At 40.4% G+C, this 26748-nt stretch overlaps 1 protein-coding gene across 1 annotated transcript in view; it reads left to right on the plus strand.

The window, feature by feature from the left end:
* The window catches only part of PRTG (protogenin), an 80009-nt gene that overhangs the window by 27090 nt on the left and 26171 nt on the right, over nucleotides 1-26748 (plus strand). Inside the window, exons 3-11 of the mRNA XM_064157102.1 lie at nucleotides 2162-2306; nucleotides 3253-3386; nucleotides 3698-3835; nucleotides 4959-5117; nucleotides 6469-6628; nucleotides 7263-7510; nucleotides 10835-10999; nucleotides 12003-12308; nucleotides 13410-13598. Coding sequence (XP_064013172.1) covers nucleotides 2162-2306; nucleotides 3253-3386; nucleotides 3698-3835; nucleotides 4959-5117; nucleotides 6469-6628; nucleotides 7263-7510; nucleotides 10835-10999; nucleotides 12003-12308; nucleotides 13410-13598 — 1644 coding nt within the window. The remainder of the gene's footprint in view (nucleotides 1-2161; nucleotides 2307-3252; nucleotides 3387-3697; nucleotides 3836-4958; nucleotides 5118-6468; nucleotides 6629-7262; nucleotides 7511-10834; nucleotides 11000-12002; nucleotides 12309-13409; nucleotides 13599-26748) is intronic.

Raw genomic sequence — 26748 nt, forward strand, 5'->3', positions numbered from 1 at the left:
CTATATGCATCTTGCACTATTCATTAATATGGAGCAGGAGACACCAGCAGCATTTCTGTGATAGTTAATCTCGGTGTGACGGTAGTAATTTGTGGTTTGAGTAGGTGATCAATAGAGGGAACTCATACTAGAACTGAACTATGATTACTCTCTGTATAGATAACTTTATTGGACAGAACTTTGTGCTTTATGTCATCAGAAATACACTGAAAAGTAACTATATGTGATGGAAACCTATATCTGAATCATGGGAATTCATAAAAGCAAACAGATACTGGCTATTATTTGCTGCTCCCGTAAGTGCTGTTTGGTATCTTGTAAGTTAAAAAGGGTAGGAGCATCAGCTTCTTGGAGTAACATTAATTGTTTTCTTTTGGCTATAAATCTGGGAACAAAATGATTAAATAGACTAAAGAAGAGGGGGGGAACTCAAATAAAAAGGCACTTACATTTATTGCATTTTGCAGGGTTGTTTTCGGGAACAACCTCTGTCTCTTGAGACTTTGTTTCTTATCCTTTTTATAGAGCTCTGGCCTCTTAACAGCATGGCTTTAATGACTTGTTCTTGGGGTTCTGAGTTGGTATCAGCGCTTGCCATGAAAACAAGCCTGTTACAAAGAGGTCAGGTTTCACAAGACACCAATAGACTTGTAAAAACAGATTTTACTGGAACAAAGTCAGAATTAAGAAGAAATCAGAGATTTGTATAAGGAAACGAGATACAGAAGGAGCAAGTGTTGAGCTGAACTGATAATGTGTAAATTTAGATGAGAAGTAAGCAGGGATTTTTTGTTTGTAAGACTGAATTTATTGACATTTAAGAGTTTTTCTGAATATTTTGCAAAGTTCTCTCTGGTTCTGACTTTTGCTGTCTTTAAAGACTAATTTTCAAAGGAAATGACTTGTTTCTGCTCAGGTGGAAAATTGTTCTTTAAATATCAGCTTCAGTTAACAACTTGATTGGATTTTGATTGCAGCTAAATCTGTTCTAGCTTGCTATCAGAATGACATTTTGTGTTCTGTGAAATACTAATTCTCAGTTCTTTTGTAATTCTTGGGATTCTCACTTTTGTATTTAATCTTCAGCTGTAATGGAATGGATGCATGTAAATAGTTATTTTTACATACATAAACCCCAAATATTGTGTTTCTGTTGTCTCACTCTGTCCCTTTAAATAATCATACTAATATAAGAATATTCTCAGTGTAATTATGTAGTTGTGAGATGAAACTCTGAAAGGGGTGTAAGAGCTTTGCTTTGGTAAGGATAGTAGAATTGCTGCCTTGTTAAAAGGGTCCTTTCTTATGCCAGTGGCTGGGTGGTGCAGCTGTGCTACATTATGGCTCTGAAACTCATGTTGCATTGATTTCTCTTCTTATTATCTATGCCGTTGTTAGTTCCTGGAGATTTTATTGTGAAAGCTAAGCAGGCTTGCTGAGTTTGTTGCATCACACTTTCAGTAAATAAATGGGGAATGTAAAGCAGTATGTTTTCTATTAAAAAAATCTGTTAATGGCTGTACTAGGAAAATGCTATTTTGACTCAGGTGAACTCACATTGTCTGTGTAGTGAGGAAGTAAGACAAGCCTGGATACTGCTTTTCCTTGCTCCTCTGTGCATCAGGCTTCCTCTTGGTGACTGCTCAGATTTTTGGGATGAAAGTGTTCTTACATGATTACACTTATTTTGAGACTGGCTTTGATTTTTTTTTTCTCACATCAAACATGAACTTGTACAACTGCAAGTACTTTTGCTAAGGTGAATATTATTAAAGGACTAAAATATGACCCTCAGAAACCAAATATTTTTTTAAATTTCAACTTTTTTTTTTTTGTTTAGGTAATGGGGCTACTTCCAAAGTAGTTGAGTTGAATGAACGTCATTAGTTTAATAACTGATACACTTTGCAGCTATATACCAGCCAATTTATGTGCTTAATTTTATGTGAGAGTTTCATTTTGATGAATTGGCTTAAAGCAAAGTTAAGTAAACCTTCAACCAGTGAAACCATGCTGTTGAGCAAAGATGACCCATCCTTCTTTGTGTGTAGAAAATGTTATTTGAAGTATTTCTGGAAGTTGATCATTGATCTGGAGTTTGGTTTAGCCAGGATTTTTCCCTTGCTTTAGTTCTTTAAATTTGATGTTCTCTTATTTTTAGCCATTTCTGCATTTGAAATCCAACCACTTTCCACTGAAGTCCAAGAAGGTGGAGTAGCTCGATTTGCCTGTAAAATAATAGCAAACCCTCCTGCCACTGTGACATGGGAAGTGAATCGAACAACTTTGCCTTTAGTCATGGACAGGTAGGTAGACTTTAGCATTTTAGAATGTCATTTCTTTTCTGTGATCAGTTTCAGCCTGCTAGAAGAAGAAAGTCTCAATAATTGCAATGCTGTTACATGAAAAAGTAATGTACTTGTGTTACTTGTATGCTGTTATGTTGTTTAGAAGTGTATAGTACAGCAACTATTAAAACAGGTAGTAATGATTATGATGTTAATGAATTTTAAGCAAGTGTTATGAGTGCAGACCGGAATCACCTGCTATTTTGCCTACATAGAATGTGAGTTGCTGTGGAATACAGAGTAGGTGGACTTCATCTGTGACAGTGGTTTGAACTAGCAGGATGCTTTCAGAGAAAATTGATGCTGAACCTGTTTGCCTTCAGAGGGCCAACAAGGAATTATCTGTACAGAAAATGGAGTCACAACACTTCAAGCTAGGGAAATTCTTCACTAGAGGCTTCTCTTGAATTGTTGAAGTATACATCATAGATTCTTTTCATGTCCAGACTGTTTTTGTAGAACCTACTCCTATTCTTCTGGACATGTAACTTTTGCTGAACATGTCTAATATACTTAGCATGCAAAGGAAGGCAAAAAGAGAAACATAAAAATCGAAAGAATAAATGAATTCTCTTGGGACTGTATACTAGGCCAAAAATCAGCCAGCCTGAATAGTGATGAAGTACCTGACTAAAGAAGGTTGGGATGATTGCTTTGAGGTTGAGAACCATCTGCTTTTTGAAAGTAAATTCCTCTGCTCTCATCATGATCCTGGAAAGAATCTCACCTGTAGTTCGGAAGTTCAGGGAGATGAGTCATGTATAGGGAATGTTTTGGAGTCTCCAGCCTGCTGTTACCAGGTCAGTGTAGCAGTAGCTGTTTGTGAATCAAGTCATTAACTCCACGATAGTTTTCACTGGCTGAACATTTATCCACATTTCTTTTTTTTTGTTTTCTGTGATAGGATAACTGCTCTACCTACAGGTGTTCTTCAGATCTATGGGGTTGAACAGAAGGATGCTGGGAATTATAGATGTGTTGCCACGACAATAGCCAATCGGCGTAAAAGCACTGAGGCAGTGCTGAGTGTAATTCCAGGTACTCACCCTGTGCTTTTTTTTTTCCAATGGCATTACATTCCTTTTGACATCATAGCAAAAACATTTACATGTTTTAAAGAGCTACAACTGCCTACTGAACCACTTGGCCAAATTAAATTTTGCTTGCTTGTATCTTGTGGCTAACATACTGTTCAGTGTATGTTTCCACAACTACTGAAATAAGGCTTTGGTGTAAATTTAAGCATCATTAAAATGTTATGGTTTATTTCATATTGAATTGAGTTTTTGTTTAATGGGTCTCATTTTATTTGGTTTTCCTTAATTTTTGTTTTTTCTTCCCTTCCAAAGCCTCAGACTTGAAGCCTTTCCACAAGCCATCCATACTAGCTGGTCCTCAAAACATTACAGCGTCTCTTCATCAGACTGTCATACTAGAGTGTGTAGCCACAGGGAATCCGAAGCCTATCATCTCATGGAGTCGCTTAGGTAGGTCTTGAAATTACAACCTGTAGCCCTCAACCCATGGAGAGGAAGTCAAACTGAAAAGAAAAGCTTTCAGCAATTAGGTTACACTTCCAAGGCTTCATGTAGGTGGTAATGATGAGTAGGTTAGGGTAGAATACGTAGCACACTTTTAGTTGTGTAATTTTATACTGCTGCTGAAAAGTCCTGAGCTTCTTGGAGGCTTTTGACTCCCCATTTCTGCTGTCAATCTTGCACTGCATCCAGTGCAGTGTGGGCAAAGTGTTGGGTAGTCATCACCTCCAGGGATGTGTGACTCAGAGTATAATCAACAGTGAGTTAGGACAGGTTGCAGTAGTTGCATCCTATGAAACAATCCTGTCAATGTTCTCCCTCTCTTCTATTCACATAGAAGCACTCTGTGAATTTGGACCTTGTGTTAATGGGCCATTTGGACTATGGAGGTGTATAGTCAAACCCTAAGTAGTCTGCCTGGAAGGGGAGAAGAGATGTAGCAACAACATTTATCAGTGCATCACATTTTTTTCCAAGAAAACTACCTCTGTTTTTGTTCTGACTTGTACTTAAAGGTGGAAGTCAGGATTGTACCTTTAGAAGTGAATCACAAAGTTTTCCTACATTTTTAGTTCTAACAGTGGAAGAATTAAACATACCTTTCCTAATTGATTCAGTGGCTCTTACAGACAAACAAGTAAGAAAAAATTCATAGAACATAACTGTGCAATATATGGTGCTCAAATATACTCATGTTCACTCCAGCATAATTCAGAAGGTCAGTGATCCCTGTTTGTAAAGATGATGGAGGATGTCAGTAGTGATGAACTGAGTCGTAGTGCAAAGCAACTGGGGAGGTCAACTGGGAAATTATAGTTTAGCTTTAATAGTGAATTTCAGATATACACTACCTACCATGTGGTGAGACACAGCTATCTGAATAGGCAGATAACTAGAGTGAAGAACAAAGCAAACACAAAATAGAAACTTGTGAAAGCTTAGCTGTGATTTCCACTTGTGTTCCTTGACTTTTAAACTCTACTCTGTGCCGCTACAGCCTAGACAACCCTCTCTAGTGATTTAGATACATTGAGCAGCCTTCTAACCACACCTCTCCCACTCTCTCAAACAGACCATAGGTCCATCGACGTCTTCAATACACGTGTCCTTGGAAATGGGAACCTCATGATCTCTGACGTAAAGGTGCAGCATGCTGGTGTTTATGTCTGTCGAGCCACTATTCCAGGCACACGCAACTTCACAGTGGCAATGGCAACTCTCACTGTGCTGGGTGAGCCTGCTTTGACTTCCACAGCATTTTAACAGTTGGTGTCTTGAGCTGTGCTGTCTACTGGGCTGAGTGTGCCAAAGGCTGTAGGGAGACCTCAGGCCAACCTCATGACGTTCAACAAGGCCAAGTGTAAGGTTCTGCACCTGGGTCAGTGCAATCCCAAGCACAGATACAGGCTGGGTGGCAAATGGCTGGAGAGCAGCCCTGAGGAAAAGGACCTGGGGGTCTGGGTTGATGAAAGGCTCGACATGAACTGGCAATGTGCACATGCAGCCCAGACAGCAACCATGTGCGGGACTGCAGCAAGAGAAGCATGACCAGCAGGGTAAGGGAAGTGATTCTCTCCCTTTGCTCTTGTAAGACCCCACCTGGAGTATTGGAGTACAAAGAGAACATGGAACTGTTAAAGCGAGACCAGAGGAGGGCCACGAAAATGATCAGAGGGCTGTAGCACCTCTGCTATGAGGACAGGCAACTACAGTTGGGGCTCCTCAGCCTGGAGAAGAGAAGGCTTCGAGGAGACCTTGTAGGCCTTCCAGTATCTGAAGGGGACCTACAGGAAGGCTGAGGAGGGACTATTTACAGGGTCTTGAAATGACAGAACAAGGGCTAACGGGTTTAAACTGGAAGAGAGGAGGTTTAAACTAGATGTTAGGAGGAAGCTCTTTCCAGTGAGGGTAATGAGACACTGGAACAGGTTGTCCAGGGAGGTTGTAGATTCAAGGCCAGTTTGGATGAGACCTTGAGCAACCTGTTCTAGTGGGAAGTGTCCCTGCCTATGGCAGAGGGTTGGAACTGGATGATCCTTGAGGTCCCTTCCAACCTAAACCGTTCTATGAGACTGCAAAGATGAAACAGATCACAGCACTGTGACCACCTTCTTCTGTCTGTTGACTTAGATGAGAAATGTCAGATACTCAGCATTTCAATTAGAAACTATCACTTTACTTGCACTTGGAGATACCTAGGTGCAATGTTTGCTCTGGGAAGACAGTCTTTCAGCTTAGAAGAGAATCCCATAACAAAGTAGAAATATGTTTTATATATATATGTAAATATGTGCTTCATGATTAGTATGTCATAGGCTGCAATTTGATTTTTTTTTCCATATTCATAAGTGCATGAACAAAAATATGTAGAAATGTTGCTCTCTGTGCAGATAGTATGTGGCTTTAAACCAGCATGCATTTGTCACATGGAGCAGTGCTTTCTGCATGGATGTACGTGTATTTGAATGACCTGAGAAGTTTGTGTGTGGAAAACTGCAAAACTTGTTATTAATCTGATCGTCCTTTCATGTGTGGGAGGCTTGATTTTATTGTATTTTTTTATCCTTGTTACTTCTCCATAGCTCCACCTTCGTTTGTGGAATCGCCGGAAAGTTTAACAAGGCCTAGAGCTGGTACTGCTCGTTTTGCTTGTCAGGCAGAAGGAAATCCTACTCCCAAAATATCCTGGTTAAAAAATGGAAGGAGAATACACTCCAATGGTAGAATAAAAATGTACAACAGGTAAGATTAGCTGTTGCTTAGGTAGCTGTGCTACCTAAGGATGAAATTCCAGTAACTATATACTATTTCAGTAAATACAGCCAAGCAAGATATAACTCAGGTAAACATGAAATTTGACAATAATTGTAATTCTGGATATGTCCTTGGCAGAAGGAATGCAGATGAGGCAATACCTAAAATGTTCAGCAAAGGTTTTGTGATCAATGTCTTTTGTGAGTGGGAAACTGGAAAGTTTCACCACAGAGTTGTTGTAGATTTACAGTAGTGTAGTAGAGACCAGAGTCTTGCTAGTTGTTTGAGGCTTCATCTCACTACTTCTGCAGAGCGAGTAGCTCATGGTAAAGAGCTGCTTAAGAAGTGATAACCCTAAGGTTCTGCTGTTTTGCAGGCAGGGAATAGATTTATAGGTTCTTTTTCACTGTGCCTGGCTTTACAGGCTTAAACACGTCAGATTTTGATTAATGTTTCAAGTTGCTAAATTTCATGGGTGCACATTAATTCCTAATAAAATCATTTGTGTCACTTAAGTCAGTTTCACTAATCTGATGAAGCAGAAGCAAATGTAGCTATTGTTGCATTATGTAGAGCTATGTGTATCCACAATGTGAGAGTTTTTCCCTTTTTTTTATTTCAGTAAATTGGTGATTAACCAGATAATTCCTGAAGATGATGCCATTTATCAGTGCATGGCTGAGAACAGCCAGGGATCTATTCTCTCCAGGGCCAGGCTTACTGTAGTAATGTCAGAAGACAGACCCAGTGCACCTTATAATGTCCATGCTGAAACTATGTCAAGCTCAGCGATCCTGCTGGCATGGGAGAGGCCACTGTATAATTCAGACAAAGTCATTGCATACTCTGTACATTACATGAAAGCAGAAGGTAAGCAGTTTGATTTAAACACTGTTTTGCTTCTTGTATGTGGTAAGAACCTGAATGTCCTTGCAAAAGCAGTCAGATTTGAGTGGTTCTTAGTCAAGACTGCATCAGAGCATACCATATATAAATATGGATTGTAATCAACAGGTGTGCTTGGGGAAAAATAGTTTTGCCACATAGTCTCATTTTTGGGACTGAGTGTTCCTCCACCTTACCCTTACTGAGCAGGTTTTGAAATTAACAATGGACTTTCAAATCTGGGGCCTCCATACTGCTCACTTGAGTTTCCTTCTGTCCTCAGCAGGAGCTTCTGCTTCTGTGTATGTGCTTAGCAGAGAAGGACAGAGCATAGAATCGAATCTTGGAGACTTAGAGTTGAACTTTTCACCAGAGACAGTTTTTTTTTTCTAGATCCTCAGATTGTTGTGACTTTACTGGCATTTACATATTTTGGAGTAGAACAATTGATACTTAGTTAGCTCAACTGTCTTTTCTTTGAATGAATATTGGCTGAATGGTAATTCCACTCTCCTCTCACCCTTTGGTCTCCTATAATGCTGCATGTATACTCAAGTAGCCGTGAATGGTTTATGTTAGTCTCTGAAATTATTTATAAGTTCCTGTAAAAAAGGGAATGGATAGTTAGAATAAAAATTAGTTACTAGACATTTTAAAATCCCTTGGTATCGTATAATTGCTTTAAGGTAGTAGAAAGCAGGCATTTTCCATAAGTAGCAGAAGTGATTGTCAGATGACCTGAAAATTTCTTAGGTGCGTGGCTTTAAGTAAGTTGCCTTGCAGCTCTGTTTTCTAGGGGTGATTTCTTCTCCCATTTAAACTCAGTAAGTGGTTTATTCAGTGACAGGACTGCAGATGCTTAGCTCTGTGTGGAATATCAGTCTGCCATCTGCTAAGCAGAGGACAGGAAGGACAGCTTAATTACTCTAATACTGCAATACTTTGCAAGTGAGGTATTTCAGGACGAAGAGATTTTTGTTGTAAGGAAGGGAGAGTTTTAAAAGATAAGGAAGACAAGACATTTAGGAAGTTACTCTCCACACTTGCAGTCACTGAGGTATTATGCTCACAATATCCTGCTAATAGGAATAAAGACACACTAGACAAGTTATCTGGGTAATTGCTATGTCCAGTGGCAGCAGACTGGGTAAGTTCCAAGAAAACTGCAGAACTGTCCTTAGGGAAGTTAGCATATGCTCTTGCACAGCAGTGAAAGGAGGCATCTTCTGAAAATGTGTTTTTGCAAACCTTGCTTTGTTTGCTTACCTATACAGTAGTTATACTTGTGAAATGAAATTAAAATAACCCAAAATAAACTCCAGAGAAAAAGCAAGCAAGCAGCCAAACTCCTCTGATTTATTTGAACTTGCTTTCTCAACTACCCTTTTTTTCCCTTTCCAGACTGTCTTGTGGTATTTAATTTAGTATAATGCTTTTGTGCATCCTTTTGCATTAGTAAAGAAATCCTCACTGGGGGAGTGGAGAGGGCTGTGTTAAGAGGAGTAATGACAGTGGTGGGAAACAAAATGTCAATGATGTGCGTGCATTTGTAATTGGCAAACATGGGTCGGAACTTCAAAGGTTAGTATATTGCACTTCTGTAAGAAGAATTGCTTCCTAAGTGATAGTCTGTAAACTTTTTTGAGGATGTTGCCCATTTGTATTCATATGTGGCTCTCTTATTTCAGTTGGGAACCCCTTTTGTCAGTGTGAGCAAAGAATATTTTATTGCAATAGAAAAACAGTCCTTGTTGAGTGTCTTAAGTTGTACTGGTGCTCATAATTCCATTAATTGTAATGGAAAGGAAAAGTGGATAATACACTACTTAGATGCACTTTTGTAGAGTTTTTTCTGTCGACTTTGCAATGTGGTAGATGTTTGAATACAAAAGATACCATCACTCATTGTTTAATTTCACAACTCAAGTATTTTGTTGTTCCACTGTAAAAACAGGTTCATGTCCTTTCCTCAATTAAAAAGAAACAAACAAAACAAAAAAAAAACAACAAAACGTTTTAATCAAGTCAGCTGAAGAAACTAACAGGTGGGGGGTTGTATTTATGGGTGGGGTTTTTTTTGTTGTTTTGGGTTTTTGTTTCTTTAAGCAGAATATTTTTCATTCAAATCGGGGTCATAATAGCAAGGTTCTGATGAGTGTGCATGTTGGAGTGTGTTAATTCCTTCTTAGTGGTTTAGAAAAGGTACAAAGGGAACAATGATTGTGGTGGAAGGCAAGCCTTGTTCTCTATTATGGCTGTTTCATTAGGGCCTCTGCATGAGGCCTAGCAATCCATTCAATGAGAGAACAAGTCCTTTTAATTTGAGCTCAAGGATCTTGTTTAGCAGGTCAGAAATCGTGCCTTGCAATTCCTAATTAACACACCATTAACTAGTCTGTTGTGAGATGCTGGTAATCTTGTCTAATTAAAATGCTATCAAGTTAATTCATAAATGTGGGAAAACTTAATGGTGGAATTTTGCCTTTCGTGTTGTTTATAAATTCAGTTGTGAAGAGGAGGAGCTGATACTTAGAGAGTTTTGATTAAGTTGACATGCACTTGGTGTGAATTGTTTTTTAACACAGCAGCTTTCACCATACCTATTCCACTTTACAGCTTTCCTCTATAGGAATAAGGCCCAACAAAGACAAGGGCTGCTGCATGCATTGCTATGCACACTTTAATGGGAATTGCTGAGATTTTTTTTAACTAATTCACTAAGGAGACAAACATTTTTTTGAAGTTCATTCTGGTCTGTTCTTATTGGCTTTTCTCCAAGTTAAAAAAAAAAAAAAAGATGTCAATCAAGTGTAATAGAATTTGCAGGGCTAAAATGAGGTCCTTTTGCTGAATAAATTCTTACTGTTTGTTTCTCTTTTTGGGGGGGTGTTTTGTTTCTGATGGAGTGGAGGCCTTGCATTCCTTGCAGTCTGCTATAGAAAGGCTCTGTAAATAGGTTTTGAAAAAACCTCTCTGACTCTAAACAAATAGATGTAGAAGCTTGGTATGAATGATAAGGCTATTAGAGCTTATCTGTTGTGTTACTGTACATTGGGCACAGTTTGTTGTGACTAATTCTAAATGGATTTTAGAATTGCATTCAGCATCCCTTATTCAGGAAAATCCTGAAACACCACAGCAAGACACAGTTACTCCTGTGCATAAAAGAGCTTTTACTTACTGGGGTTGAAAAAACAGAGGTAGGCATGGAGGAACGTGAAATGACTTTGTAAGACCTTAAAGCCAAGATACTGTGCTGTTTGGGAATTGTCAGGCATTTTTGTTTGTCTAACCCTTGTTTTGTACCAGGTTTAAATAATGAAGAGTACCAAGTAGTCATTGGAAATGATACAACCCATTACATTATTGATGACTTGGAACCAGCCAGCAATTACACCTTCTATATTGTTGCTTATATGCCTCTGGGAGCCAGTCAGATGTCAGATCACGTGACCCAGCACACCCTTGAAGATGGTAAGACATAGCACTGACTTCTTTATTTGCACTGAATGTTCTTGAGGATCCCAGATTTCCACTGACATCTGTCAGATTTCTGGATATGCACAGTGTAATATGGAGCCAGCTGAAAAAAAAAAGGAATGAGAATGAAATAATGTTCTTACAGAGAAACTTCGTATGTTGCACAGTGTCTTTTTCTGTGCTGAAAAGGTTTTGTGTGAATAACTAGTCTAGATCTTTAAGAACTCCACCAATGGAGGGAACCCAGTAATAGCATAGGATTTGGACTCTGTGACTCTCTTGGGCACCTGAAACATTAATCAAATTCCACTCACTGCATCTTTTGCAAATTTTGAAAAAATTACTCTACTAAACCCCCTCCCATGTTTTTTTTGTTTGCTTCTTTGTATTTTTTTCTCCATGTGTGTTTTCAGTTGAATCAGAATTTCACGAAAGACCCTACTGACTTATTTCTGTGCAATGATTTAGCTAATCTGAACATCACAGCAACAATAAACTGTTGTTCATTAGAACTGATTAATAAATTCTGACAGGGTTAAGCTTTGGCAGCATGGAACATTGCCACTTTAGTTGTCTGCCTGTCTCTTTGCCAGGAGTTACTACCCTCATTACATGAGTGGTGGAAGAAAACATGCCCTTAGTCTTCAACAGAACAGGTTGTCATCTAGGCTCTCTTTTTAAGCTGCTGCATCTAACTAACCCAAACGGTCATTTTGTTAGACTAGTAAGGTGCTGACTGCCTTTTGATTATTGCTGGAAGCAATAACAGAGGAATATGTTGGCTGCTTTAAAGAAAGGAGCTTGTTAAGGCTATACTGCCTGCAGAAGGTGAGAAATAGGAACAGTGTTGAGTTAACCTTAAAATTATGAAGAATCTACATAACCTTCTCAATTATTTACTCTTACATTACTGGCACCTCATCATGAGCTAAGGTGTCAGACAAGAATTTCCAATCTCTTTGCCCTTCACTCAAAAGATCTGTCTTTTCCTTTTTAGTTCCTTTAAGAGCTCCTGAAATCAGTTTGACAAGTAGGAGTCCTACAGATATTCTTATCTCTTGGCTGCCAATCCCTGCAAAATACAGGAGAGGTCAGGTAGTCCTGTACCGTCTGTCTTTCCGCCTCAGCACAGAGACCAAAATCCAAGTCTTAGAGCTTCCAGGTACTTCAGATGAATATCTCCTTGAAGGCCTGAGGGCTGACAGTGTGTACTTGGTTCGTATCACTGCTGCAACAAGGATTGGCTGGGGAGAGGCATCTTTGTGGACTTCCCACCGGACTCCCAAGGCTACAAGTGTGAAAGGTAATTCTTAATGTTACTAGCACAGCGTACAGATGGGATCAGCTAGGCTGCAGCTGAAAGCTATGATTTTCTTTTTTGGGACAGGTAGTGCAAGGATTGAAATAGGTTTTCACATTACATGTCATTGTTCCTGATGATCTGGAAAATAGTGTGCTAATCGTGAATCTGTGCATACACTGCAAAGCCTTCCAATTCCTTTAGTAAATGAAATGTAGTTAATACATAGTCTCAGGATCAAAATTTGAAAAGGAACTAATCTGTCTTCTGAAGGATTTATATGTCACTGGAGGAGGAAAAGCTGTTACATTGTTTGGGTGTCAGTCTTTGACTCTTTCCATGTATTGATGTTCACACAGTTGACATGGTGACAGGGAACTTAAATTCATGTTTGTGAGCTGCTCAAATATTTCAGCTTCTAGATTCATTTCCAGTGGTAGCACAGCTTTTTCCTATTAAACCCCACTGATGTTCAGTGTAAAACACCTTTCTGCAAACTGGGGCATTGCACATTATCAACGTGTACAGGCACCTAAGGATATGAGTTGATGTATGTACGTCTGTATTACAAACAAATTGCACATATGTTTTGAATATCCAAATTGACTTCATATTTGAAGGCTAATTTAAGTTGTTGTAATTGTGCTTTGGATTACATTGTTATTTATTAATGTTGAGCAAAACAGCATTCAGTTTTGCATGAACAGCTTGAAAAAGATGTAGATTTGGATTTGTAACTTTATTGCTTAGCTGTAGTCCCTGTCCATCTACTCTGGGTTTCATTGAGTTTGAAATACTCTAGCAAATTAGTAGTTCTTGATGTGGTATAATGCTACTGTTAATCACATTTGCTCTGGCTCACTTCAGAAGAGGAGATAATTTTATGACTGTCTGTGAAGTTTTATATTCTGATTTATCCCAAAATAAGTTGTTTGATTAGATAGGGAGTCAGGCATCATAATATAGAAATAATTTATGTGAGTACACAAATGAGCTAGATTCAAAGTCCTGAGTGAGCATTAAGACTGGTGGACACCCAGATTGTTGTATGAAAGAGAGCTGTTTCTACAATAAAGAACATTATATACATTTCTCTAAACCCAGCCCCAAAGTCTCCTGAGCTACGTTTGGAGCCGATGAACTGTACAACCATTACAGTGCAATGGCAGCAGGACTCCGAGGACACTGCAGCCATTCAAGGGTACAAGTTGTATTACAAGGAGGAAGGCCAGCAGGAGAATGGACCAATTCTGTTGGATGCCAGTGACCTTGAGTACACTGTCAGTGGCTTAGGTGAGTATAAAAAAAATTTCTTAACTCTTCTGGAAGATGTCAAAGTCAAAGATTGTCTTGCAGGGCTTAGATCATTAGACCTGTAAGGCAACAGTGTTAGGCTTTGCTGTCTATTTTCCCCGCAATAAGCTTTGCTGGAATAATCCTCTCTCAGACCATACCAGATCTTTTAAATCTTGTGCAGGTTAAAAGATGGACACTCAACTCCTTGTCACAAGATACAGAACTTACAGCTAGTAAATACTGCTAGTAAAGGACATATCTTCTTAAAGTTCAGTTTAATACACATTTCTCAGATTTTCTCTATGCCTCATGTAGGACCAGAGAAAGATGAATACAAAACACCAATGATTTTCCTCTAGTATTTCTAGCCTATTTCTCTGTTATTTGTAGCTCCATCTAAGCTATACTGTGCAGCAAGCACTTCTTGCTCACCGTAGTAGCAAGTTGCCCTTGTGTGTGCTGTTATCCTACAATATTTTTAGGGAGTACAGGTAAGTGTTTGCAGGACAAAGATTAGGGAACAGAGCTTTCTGAGTCCTATTGGAGTCTTTCCATTGATCACTTGACTCTGTTTCCTCCTGTAGGTCTTGCAGTATGCATTAGTAGAGATGTGTTGGTATCTTCCTGAGGTAGAAGGTGCTTCTGTTTACATATAGAACAGAGAGCTTCTTTCATAAAAAGAAGTGATCTACAGTGTAATCAGCAAAAGTGGTATAGGACTTGACACAGTATTTGATAGTTTACTTCAGGGTAGTGTGGAGAGCGAACGTTGACTAAATTATCAAAATTGACCTGCAGTTTTAACTAGGTCAGGTGGCCTGTTGGCCATGCTTAGATAGTCTCATCTGCTGCATATAGCAGAGATACTGGTTTAGGGGAGATGTGAGGAGAGCATTCTGCTCTGTTAAGTGGACAACTGACCATCTGTGACCATTTCTAGCCAGAGCATCTGGCAGCAGCTGACTGTTTAACAGAGCTGTGAGACAAAAGAGCAGTGGGTGAAAGGATGCACTGAATATGTGTCCTAGGACGTAAATTGCAATTTTTTGTCTTTGTATTGTGCAGTTACAAAGCAGTAATTTCAGCCATATGCAAACTTATTAACTGTGTGATCCACATCCATATCACATGGATTTTCTCAGTACACTAATCCTCCTCAGATTAAAATATTATTTTATATAATTATGGTAGAATGTCTGTGATCTGTCAGGATTTTTAGTTGTCTTTTCTTTCCGGTAAGCATGCAGGCAGAGGAGAAAGCAAAAGCAAAGTGTAGCTGGGAAAGTACAGCTTTCACATGGTCACACTGTTAGCTGAATTAAAAGTGTGAGTCTGGAAGAATTCCTGTGTTTTGAGTGATCCATTCAGTCATGGGGCATGTGATGTGTCGAGTGTTTATTCCTTATCATATTTCTCAGTATCCAAATATGACTGAAACACGATGTATCCCATACAATATGATTGTCATCATTTATATTTTTTACAGATGCATAATTTATGCTGCCAGAGGTTAGGTCTACTGAAGAGTACTTATTTCAAGTAACTCCATTAGAAGTGATTTTTTTTTATTAAATTGGGTGTATTGAGTTATTTGAAACATGTATCACATATGAGAAGTTTTCCTGTGTTGGTGTCTCTGCCAGTTTCTTATTTTTGTTTGCTTTGTAGCAGTTGCAGAAAAAGCAGCTCGTTGCTGCAGCTACATAAGGCTCACTTGGCATGGGAAAGTTGATTAGGTGGTAGATTTTCATTGCTAAGAAAATTGCATATGTTGGAACTTGGAATGTTCATGCAGACTTTTCATAGTGATAGTGCCTGTCCAGCTGCTGTATTTGTCCATTGAGAATCTGCCTGTTTGAAGTAATTCTACATGCTAAATGATTTCTTAGAAAGCAGCACACCAGCAACCTTTTTATGCCTGTGGCACCTACACATATGGAGAATATAGCAGGTAAAATTATCTCCAGTATATAAACCCATGAAGATTAGCAATATCCATGCAGTAAGATGGGACTGGTTTGATTTTCTTTTTATTGTTTGTGAATAATCTAAATCATATGGACCTTGTTACTTATGCATTTGAGGTTTAAAACAATGCTTGCAAGAAAGTGGTCCTACTTGGTAGAATTTGGTATAAAACAAGGCAAACCACTGCTCTAGCTTTTGTGACTAAAGTAAACTTGATCTTCATGTCATCCATTTGCATCTCTTGAGGACACTAAACTAGTGATTTATTGACAGCCTCTTTAAAATGAATGGATGTTATGGGATGCAGGAATTAGTACAATACTGCAAATGTAAAACCTGAGGGTGAAAGGTGTATTTTTTGGTGTTATACATGATGGATAACATGATCAACAAAAAAAAACTCTTCTTAATTTGGAAGAATATGTCAATATTACTAGGTACTTCCCAATGGCAAAGATGGAGTGGTTTCATGCATTATCTGTTGCCACTGAAGTTATGTGGCTTCCAACTGCTCCCTCTTCATGTCTTAATTTGTCATGACCTAAGGCTGCTCTATCATTCCCGGTTCTCCTGCATAGTTAATAAACTGCAGATAGATTTCTAGTGACATTTGAAGCATGTCAATATGCTTTCTGTGGAACTTTCTGCAGCTGTTGGTACAACTGCCAGGTGTGCATAACCTGTGTATTTAAAGAAGATGGTTCACTTCATGGCAATTGAAGTGCATCACAAAATCAGAGTTCTCTAAGCAAAGAGATATTAGCATTGATACTATGAACAGTGTTGATAGCATTGACATAACTGCTGTGAATGAGTTGCAAATGTGTTCAGGACTCTTGATGGAGAGACAAGTGTGACTGGCAAAGCAGAATCAGTAATGCTAGTGTAAAGCAGGCTACAATGACTGAATATGAAATCTAGCTGTATTAATGGTGTATTTTTTTAATCTCTTGTTGATTCCTACCATGATTTTTGAGAAGTGACTTCTACTCCAGTGGAGGTCTACCCAGTTACTTCTGTATATTTTAAAACTGGAGTGTTTAGCACTACAGTCACCATGTAAATGAAATCAAATGATGTTATCACTCAGGGCTGCCATTGTCAAAATAAATATCCACAGTTTCACAAACACATGTGTTTGTGTTAAAGGTCTTGACATTTATTTTTCAATAGCAGGCCATTTCATTATTACTTGAATTTGCCATAGGAGCAGCCCCTTGGGTGCATACCATGCATTTTTGCCTCTATTTTTAATTCCTCCATTGCTTCCTCCTGTTTTAAAAAGTTTTCTCTAACAGAAAGTCTTTCACTGTGAGACCTGATGAGTCTGCTCATACAGGTTCAGTTTCTATGATGTTTCAGAATACATGTTCAGAAGTTTCAGTGAGTTTTGTTGGTAGAAGGCTGTTTGGGAACCTTTTCATTGTGCAAGAGGAGAGGGATTGGCAAAACTTGAAAGCTGAAAGAGGAGTGTCCAGAGAAGCTCACCCACCCTGCCTAAATGGCTTCAAGTTATTTTCTTCAAAGAATATCTTAATCATGGGTGTATGTATCTCTGCCTCAATGTTGGTAGTCCTTGCTACTCTGCTAGGTGGACTGTTTGCCTGTCACAACTCACTGTTTGCAGCTATACGACTGGTAGGCAGAGCCTGTAAAAGAAGGGCAGTAACTCAGAAGAACCTATTTTAAGCTGATGACAGAGAAATGCAACATGTACTTGTCCCATTAATGCCTTTTATGCTTGGAGGGAGGAAAGCAAGTATTCACTCTGTGAACTTTTCTGCAGTTGCTCTGTACCACCTTGGTTACACTGAGGATTTCAGAAAGTTGCACTTCAAGGACAAGGCCAACCTAGGGTCTCTGAATGTACATGAACCCCTGAGGCAAGCAGGTTGTGTGGGAGATGTGCTCACCTTAGGTGCTCCTTTCTTCCTGCTGCACACAAGGTGATATTGCAGTAAATAACCATTTTCAGGTTATTTAACCTTAGGGGATGGAAAAACTGGTCTGTTAGCTTTGGTGAGCTTCAGGAGCCCACATACCTTGGCCTTTCCCTGGTGAAGGCCCCTCCCCAGGACAGCCTGTGGAGTGCAACGTCCTGTGCTGGAAGATGCAATGCCGAGGAGCACTGTGGGCTCCCCAGGGCTCAGGGCACTTGTAGGCTGCAGGGGACAGAGCAAAAACTGCTAAGTGATTTGGTGGCTGTGAAGTAGAGTGTATCTGCTTTTTTAAAAACTAAACCCCCAAGACAGGTGTTTGCTCTGAGGCTTGCAAAGATGGCAGAGTGTCTCTGGGCAAGCTTCGCAGGCAGAACAGAATCACAGAACGTTAGGGGTTGGAAGGGACCTTGGCAGATCACCTCGTTCAAACTGCCTGACAGGGCAGGATCACCTAGAGTAGGCCACACAGGAACACATCCAGGCAGGTTTTGAATGTCCTCAGAGAAAGAGACTCCACAACCTCTCTGAGCAGCCTGTTCCAGTGCTTTGTCACACTCACGGTGAAAAAGTTTTTCCTTATGCTCACATGGAACCTTCTGTGCTTCAGCTTGCATCCATTGCCCCTTGTCCTATAATTGGGCATCTCTGAGAAGAGCCTGGTTCCGTTCTCCTGATGCTCATCCTTCACATATTTATAAACATTAATGAGGTCACCTCTCAGTGTCCTCCTCTCTAGGCTAAAGAGCCACAGCTCCTTCAGTCTCTCCTCATAAGGAAGATGTTCCATTCCCTTAATGATTTTTGTGGCTCTGTACTGGAATTTTTCAAGCAGTTGCCTGTCCTTCTTGAACTGAGGAGCCTAGAACTGGACACAGTATTTGAGATGTGGCCTCACCAGAGCAGAGGGGGAGGAGAACCCCTCTTGACCTGCTGGCTATTCCCCTTCTAATACATCCCAGGATACCACTGGCCTTCTTGGCCACTAGGTGGCACACTGCCGGCTTATGACCATCCTTCTATCCACCAGGACCCCACGGTCCCTCTCCTCTGTGCTGCTCTCCAACAGGTCAGTCCCCAGCCTATACTGGTTCATGGGGTTGTTCTTTCCCAGATTCAAGACTGTACATTTGCCCTTGTTGTATTTCATTAAAGTTGTCCCTTCCCAATTCTCCAGCCTGTCCAGGTCTTACTGAATGGCAGCACAGCTTACTCTGTGCTGATGGGAGTCATGTAAATGGTTTAACTGAAGTGGCATCACAACCCCTTGCTGCATTTTCTGATACTCCAGTTTTGCATTGCCTAGTGGCACTTTTCCCTGCCCCAGTTTAGTACTTTTGGGAAAAGTTGCTCGATTCTATCAGACTCATTTGTGCCATTTGCTCAAAAAAGTTTAGTCTCAGTCAGAAGACTTCTCTGCCTGAAAGCTTTTCCCTGTCCTGCCTCTTTCTGCTTGCAGAGAGGAGAAATAAGGGAAAGTACAGTTCCCTGCCCTTCTCAACTTGGACAAAGTTTCCAAGTGAAGAATTTGTCAAACTGTAAATGACACAAAGACACATTTTGTGACCCTGCATGGCACTCTCCTCAGAAGGGGCGCTTGTGCTGAATATCTAGCCAACCACCTACATGTAGTACTCCCCCAAAGACTTGGCCTTCATTTGTTTAATTTCCCCTAGATTTTTTATATCTCATTACAACCATGATTATAGCTAAGCTTCAGGACAGGAAAAAGATGACCAGGTGATTTCCACAGTCTATACAAATTGAATAAAGGTGTATAAGAAAAGTCAATGCAAGCAATTACTCCAGTTAACTGCCTGATGTATGCCACCCAAATGGCTTTTGTCATAATTCTGTAAGAGTGCTTATGAAGTTCAGTGATACGATGGTCACATAGGACATAGTGGTTTTGTTTGCACCATGTTGAAGCTGGCAACAAATTCCCCTATGGGTTGTGATCCAAGTGTTATTTTGCTCTAGCACCTAGTGTATTTCTGGATCTGTTGCTAATATTTTCCTCCATGCATCTGTGCTTTAGTCCAACAAGCAGTTCCTTCCACAAGCCAGGCTGGCTGGGGCCCGGTGTCCTTGCCCACAGTAGTGGGATTGGAACTGGCTGATCTTGAAGGTCTCTTCCAACCCAAACCATTTTGTAATTGCGTATTGTAAGTGATGTGCTAGAAAAATGTGATTATTTCAAAGTTAATGACATGTTTGCCAGCTTTGACATCTTTCACATTACAACTATGAATGCTATAATATTGGGAAGGAATCCAGTAAGAGCGTGTGTTAAGGTAGTTATTTCTGATAGCTAGGGTGATAATTTCAGCTTTATGCCAGTCTTTATTGGTGTCAAAATGTAGTCTTTGGATATTCCAGAATTTTCATATGTGGGAATTTGTATTGCTTTTGGTTGTAGGTTGCTTTGGAAATGTAACTGGGGATTCCCATCTAAATTCAAGGAGTGAGGCATTCCTAGGGTTTTGTGAAATGATGTGAAAGAAACCTAGACCTTCTCCCTCAACACTCAGTTTTTTCTTCATTGAGAACAATTGACTATGAAATATAATCTAGTGTTACAGGTACACTTTATTTCTGCTTGAAGTATTTTATATCAATTCATACATTCACATGTAATGACAAACTGCAGCTCTGTCTATATAAAAGAAAATATCGGAATTACTTTATTTCTCAAGAATCATCAACTGAAAGCTCAGTTTTCTTGCTTGGAAAGGCAGGTGATAGCACCGTAGGACGGTATGCAGTGAATACTGTAGCCATTATATTTACATTGTTACATATTGAAAAGTGTCTAATAGCTCAATGGGTGACCAGGACAAATATTACCATTTATTTCCACTGTTTACAGCGGGGTTGGTCTAGTGTTTACTCATGCTGATTACATCCTTAAACTAAACCTCTTATCTGCCAATTGTTCTGATTGTGTGTAACAAGCTTGCTACCACTACTTATCAGCTAAAACATAAGGGATTTGCTCAGAGAGGGGAGGAGGAATTGGTCATATTGCATAGTAATAAACTCAAAAGCCCTAAATGCAGACTGGGCATGTTTAAAAGCCGCCTCTTTCTCAGCTGGCTGTGACCTCTTTCTCTTTCACAGACATGGCAGTTTATCTCTGTGCTTAACAAACCCGAGCTCTTGCCTGGTCCCAGTATGACAGCACGTTTCTACCGCACATCAGTAAACAAGAGACACATTCCTTCCTTCGCAGCCATGAAAGGCAGAGCTGTCACCACTTTGAAACAGCCTGTCTCCCAGATGCAGACATGGCATATCTGCTTTTTTTTCCCATTATTTTTGTTTTTCAGAGTTTAAAAAGGGGGAGAGAAACCCTGAGAGATTGAGAGAGGGAAGCAGCTTGATAATCCTGTAACTACTTTTACTTGCAAAATATCAAAGCAAATGCTGCTTTGATAAGCATTGGCCTCTTTTATACAAGGAACCATATTGCATTTTACAGGAGATCGAACTCACTTTTTTTTTATATTGGAATATACAAACTCACATCATGTTCAGTTTCAGATGTTTTATTTCATATGTATGTTTGTGCTAGTAATTTCTCCATTTGTAACAGAGAGCTTCTTTTAGATTCAGATTTACTGTTCTTGCTTGGGTGTCAGAGACAAGGAAGGAATCAAATCTCTGCCTTGTGCAGTGTGCACAAGGACCTGTTGGCCCATGTGTAGCTGGGTATGTACTAGGACAAGCAAGGAAGGATCATCAGGAGGTTGCACAGCACAAATATACTGATATGAGATGACCAAACAAACTGATTCACAGACTCAGTGACTTGGTTCATGCCTCTGTCCTGGGAGAAAAATTAGTATTAGAGTCCTCTGTTCAGGTGAAAAATTGGTTCACTCAGGTTGTAAATGGAATTTTTACTGAGCAAAGCTGAAGCTCATGTTTAACTGTGGCCCTTTGTTGGAGCTTATTGGCATGGCATCCCATTACAGCAACAGTATCTTTGGCTCAGCTTTATGTAAGCACTCTTACACACGACTGAGTGGGAATCCTAGATAAATATCAGCTTGTTCTGAGCAGATTTGCTGAGGAGAGGTCAGTTAACTATCAGCTGCTAATACTGCATACTTACTATGCAGTCCAAGTGCCACATCTGTAAAAACCTAATGCCTTCCTTCCTGTGTAGATCTGTCATTATTTCCCTTGCAATGTGCAGTATTACAGATTCCCACCACGATTACATGTGTCCACTTCAACTGTTTATCTTATTGTGCACTGTTTCTGACAGTGCTTAAATTAACCTCTGTTAAAGAATATTAAAGAAGTTTTGGGCGATCTCTGCTTTTCTTTTGGAAATTACATCACAGTTACTTTGCCCATGGTTTTGCTTGTTCAAGGTAAATGTTATTTTCATACAGTTTGTTTGTAATGGAAAGACTTAATTAATGTTAAATATTGATGAAGTGATCATCGAGCCTCTCAACAGGTTACTGTTTTAGCCAGTGACCAACTTCATTAGGCTCTGGAACACTGAAATCTGTGGCATCTGCATTAGCAGGGTGTTGATTTAACTGTTACATATGACAGACACCTACTAAGAGCAATCTGTGGTCTTTCTCTGAATTAACTGCAGAGTCATGAAATGGCTCTAAAGCTCATGGAAAATATCAAGAACTTAATCTAGGGTCAGAAAGATGCATTATTTGTCTTAGACAGTTAAGATCTCTCAGAAACAGATTGTGTGTCAGAGGTATCCCCTAGTACATTTTTATGTAGCCTTCTTGAATGTGTTCTTCTGAGGAAAACAGTCCTGATATCTTCATTTAAACATACTTTGACTTCTGTAGTAATTCATTCTAACTTCCCAAGCTAGTGTCTGTTGAAGGGGGAAGGACATAGTGAGGGAGGAGATTTCCAAGAGCAGAAGAACGATTGAATGTGCTGTACTTCATAAACCAAAACAGTGTTCAGACCATTAGCTTGACTCTCTAAGGAGATGGTGGGACCTGCTGGGGTGAGAGAACTGTTGTTGTTTCATGGGAAATGCCTTGTAGCAATCACAAAGGTGAAAATGTAAAGATACAGGCTTTACTAAGGCAACAAAGGAGATGATGTTTCATGGACCCAGTCCAGCAGTATGGAGGGCTGTTGCCCTTTTCTTGAGAGACTTTCTGTCTCTTTAGCAGCTGTCCCCATAACTTAAACCAGATGCAGTAATTTCTCTCTGGACATCAGGCAAGTTGTGTCACAACCCAAAAAACTGGAATCAAGGAGATTTTTTTTGCACATTTTGCAAAATGTGTAGAGCATAGTAAAGCAAAATGTGTCCAATTTAAAGGTGAAATATTCAGTGGTGGGAAAGCGATTAGAATCTTACAGGAAGTGCTCTCTGCCACTCTTGTGTTCTCAGGGTAGAAATTCCACCATTTAAAGCTAAACCTGTGTGGGAATTCAGCTGGGAAATTGTGTCATGTTGATTGAGTAACAGTTAGGATGTATGCAAATAGTGTTCCATTGTTCATTTGCTGCAGCTGAAGGTTAAAATTTGCTTCATAAAAAGGACATATCGATCACTCCTTACATCAAGAAAGTTGTAAATTATTTTCCATAAAAAAACCCTCCAAGTGCTTTGGAAATGTTTCTAAGTATAATGAATGCTTAACAATTAAGCATGCGTGGTAATAGCTCTAATGTAAAAATGAGCAATAAAATAAAGATTGGTTTTTTGGGTTGTGGCAATTAAATTGAATGTGTATGTCTGTTTGAAGAGTAAAAAGGGCAAGAATCTAACAGTGGCAGGAAGAAGATGGTAATTATTCGAGCTGCTTAAAACAACAAAAAAAAACCCCAAAGCAAACAACCCCCAACAACTACTCTGTGCCTTCCTGCTATACAATCTTTTTTGATTGAAATAGTTTTCTGCTTTTGGGGAGTGTGTGTGTGAGTTCTCTTGTTGGTTTTGTTTGCTCTCTTGTTAGTTGGTAGGTTTTTAGTTTGTTTGTGTTTTGGTTTGGTTTTTTTTTTCCTGAAATGAGAAGATTTGTCTCTGGGAGACAGCATTATTTAATTTGCTATTTATTGGACTTCATTAGTAAAATACTTAAGTCTTGGATTGCAAAGAAACTGCTCCTTGGAGAAAGCTTAGAGAAAACTCCTGTTATAGGAAATTAAATCAACATTGTCCATTAATCATAATGCACGTCAACCCCCAGACCTTTCTTGATTGTTCTTGGTGAATGTGAGGAACCATTAGATGTGTGAGGTCCTTAAAGGTCTGAGTAAGTCAAAGGGGAAGAGTTTAAAAAAATGCCACCATTAGCACATGAAAGAGACTTCAGAGTGGACAGAAGAAAACATTTGCTGTACAGGGCTAGTTAGATTTCTCCCCCTCCCCTTTTTTTTTTTTGCCTTTAAATAATTTTGTTCCTTTGTTTAACAACAATCCAGATGTTGTGATCAAAATTTAACTTAATTTCTCCTGATTTTTTTTTTTGGGGGGTAGTTAACTTACAAAAGTCATTCTACCATGTCGTGATAGTTGTATGTGAAAGGTAATAGGAGGGGCTCTCTGCAAATTCTCCATTAGTGATAAGTAAGTGCATTTCTCAGGCTAAGCTGTTTTCTGGAAGCTTTCCTGACTTGAGTAACACCTTGGTTATATATTTGCATTAAGGCATTGTTACAAACAGAAGCATATTTTTGTTTTGGGAAAGGATATAATTGTGGAAAAGGCAATGTTCCTTTTTTTCCTAGGATGCCTGGAGCCACTGTTTTGTGGCAAATGAAGGGAGGATATGTGAGAAGTGGGGAAAAAACCCAAGTTTTTGTTGGAATGAAATGAAATGGCCTTAAGTTGCATCAGAGGAGGTTTAGTTTGGATATTAGGGAAATTTTCTTTTCTGAAAGACTGTGCTCGGGCATTGAAACAGGCTGCCCAGGGTGGTGTGGAGTCACCATTCCTGGAGGTGTTCGAAAAACAGGCAGACATGCCATTCTGGGACATGGTTTAATGGCCATTGTGGTGCTAGGTCAGTGGGTGAATTCAATGATCTTAGAGGTCTTTCCCAATTGAATCAATTCTGTAGTTGCATAGCCTAGCCTTAAACACTTCCAGGGATAGGGCTTTGACCACCTCCGTGGGCAACCCATGCCAGGGAGGAGAACTTTTTCCTAACATCCAGTCTGCATCTACCCATTTCTAGCTTTGTTCCATTCCCCCTAGTCCTATGAGATACCAGATCCCAAGGCTTTCTTTGAGGCAGTGGAGCTGGAGATGTTTGGATGCAGAAGAGTAGGATGGTGTATATAGGGGAGGAAAAGCAGATGGTAGGATGGTGTATATAGGGAAGGAAAAGCAGATGGTAGGATGGTGTATATAGGGGAGGAAAAGCAGATGGGTAGGTGTTGTGCTACTACCTCTTGCTGTAGTCTATCTACTGTCCAGCTACTCATCAACTGCCTACTTTGTCCTTTGTATATTTTAAGACACAGGGAGGGATGTGCTCGCAGCCTGTTGCCTAGCTCTGTGCCTATGTGTTTGTATTTTCATGTGTATATAGAAACTCTTGGTAGAAGAATAGGGTATTTTCTGGCTTCCAGATCCTCTTTGTCCTAGTTTAGTGGAGCACTTCTTCATGAAAAGCATACTTCTTACTAAATTAATTTTTGTTTTCATGATAATTTTTAATGTTGGCAGTAACCTAGCCTTTCTTCTCTACTTAATGTCTTTTGGTCACCTTCTCACTGCTTCTCACCTGCCTTTATCGAATTCCTCCTTAGTTTCTCATCAGTCTTTGTTGCCTTGGTAACAACCACTTGCCTCGGAAAGCCCATAGCTGTGTCACTCCCTGCCACTTATTTATGGTGCAAAACTTTGCTCGAGGGTGGCTTGAATGTCTTAAGTCTTTGCATGTTAACCGAGCAGAGTAAACAAGTATGCATGGGCTGTAATTGGAACAGCTCTGTCGTACATGCAGTGATAGTCATCCCTCTTCTTCAGAAATGACAGCTAGGTCATGATTTCAAATCAATCCTATAAAATACCTGAAGAACAGTGCCAAAACACAGTCACGCTGGAGGACAGAGAAGTGAACTCCTTAGCGTGTGTGCGGGCACAAATCTAGGGTACTCTGGCTGGGCCTCCTGCTTGAGTCTCCCTGTTGGAAGATCTGCCTCGGAAGGGTCATCTTCCCTTTGTTAAAGCCAGGAGGAGTCTCCCCCCGTGGGCCTGTATTTTCCCTTGTGCCCCTGAGCAAGGCAGCTGAAGTACAGTGCCTGGAGAGAGGCGTGACAAAACCCGCTTAGGCGTTTACTGGTGTTTGCAGCCGTGTCTGCTGCTCGGCGGAGAAGAGGTGCAGTCTCTTAGATTAGATAGCAGCTCCCCCTTCAGGGAGCCTTTGTTAACAAACCCCTCGCTCGGCTACTCTGGCGTTGGAGTAGTGCTGCGGCTTCACGAATTCACCAGGCTGCCTGAGGCGACACAGCCTCACGGCGGCTGTGCTGGCTCCTCACCAGCTGGCCACAGCTGGGAACCAGGAGGTGCTTCTGCCAGGGGCCCGCCCTTTTGCCCTGGGGTGTCGCTCAGTTCCCAGGTCATCAAAGTACAACTCGAAATCACCCTGCATCCCTTTTGTACCTGACTCTGCTAAGTTGAGCTGCTTTTGTGAGTGCTTGCGTGAGCGCTTGTGTGGTTGCTGACGGGCGGGGTGGGAAGTTGGCCTGAAGGAGAAGTAGCTCGGTATAGCGGAGTTGTAGCAGGAGGGAGTGGCTGCAGGGTGAGGGGAAGGCTGGCTTCTTTCAGCAGCAGTGCTGCCCAGTGCTAGTTTAAAATACTCATCAAACTGAGGGCTTAACTTAGCACTTAGAATCATAGAATCAACCAGGTTGGAAGAGACCTATCCAATCAACTAGACCATGGCACTGAGTGCCTCATCCAGTCTTTTCTTGAAGACCCCCAGGGACGGTGCCTCCACCACCTCCCTGGGCAGCCCATTCCAATGCCAATCACTCTCTCTGTGAAGAACTTCTTCCTAACATCCAGCCTATACCTACCCTGGCACAACTTGAGACTGTGTCCCCTTGTTCTGTTGCTGGTTACCTGGGAGAAGAGGCCACCCCCCACCTGGCTACAATGCCCCTTCAGGTAGTTGTAGACAGCAATAAGATCACCCCTGAGCCTCCTCTTCTCCAGGCTAAACAGGCCCAGCTCCCTCAGCCTCTCCTCATAGGATTTGTGCTCCAGGCCCCTCACCAGCTTC

Source organism: Pogoniulus pusillus, chromosome 17 (assembly GCF_015220805.1).
Source record: "Pogoniulus pusillus isolate bPogPus1 chromosome 17, bPogPus1.pri, whole genome shotgun sequence".
Lineage (NCBI taxonomy): Eukaryota > Metazoa > Chordata > Aves > Piciformes > Lybiidae > Pogoniulus > Pogoniulus pusillus.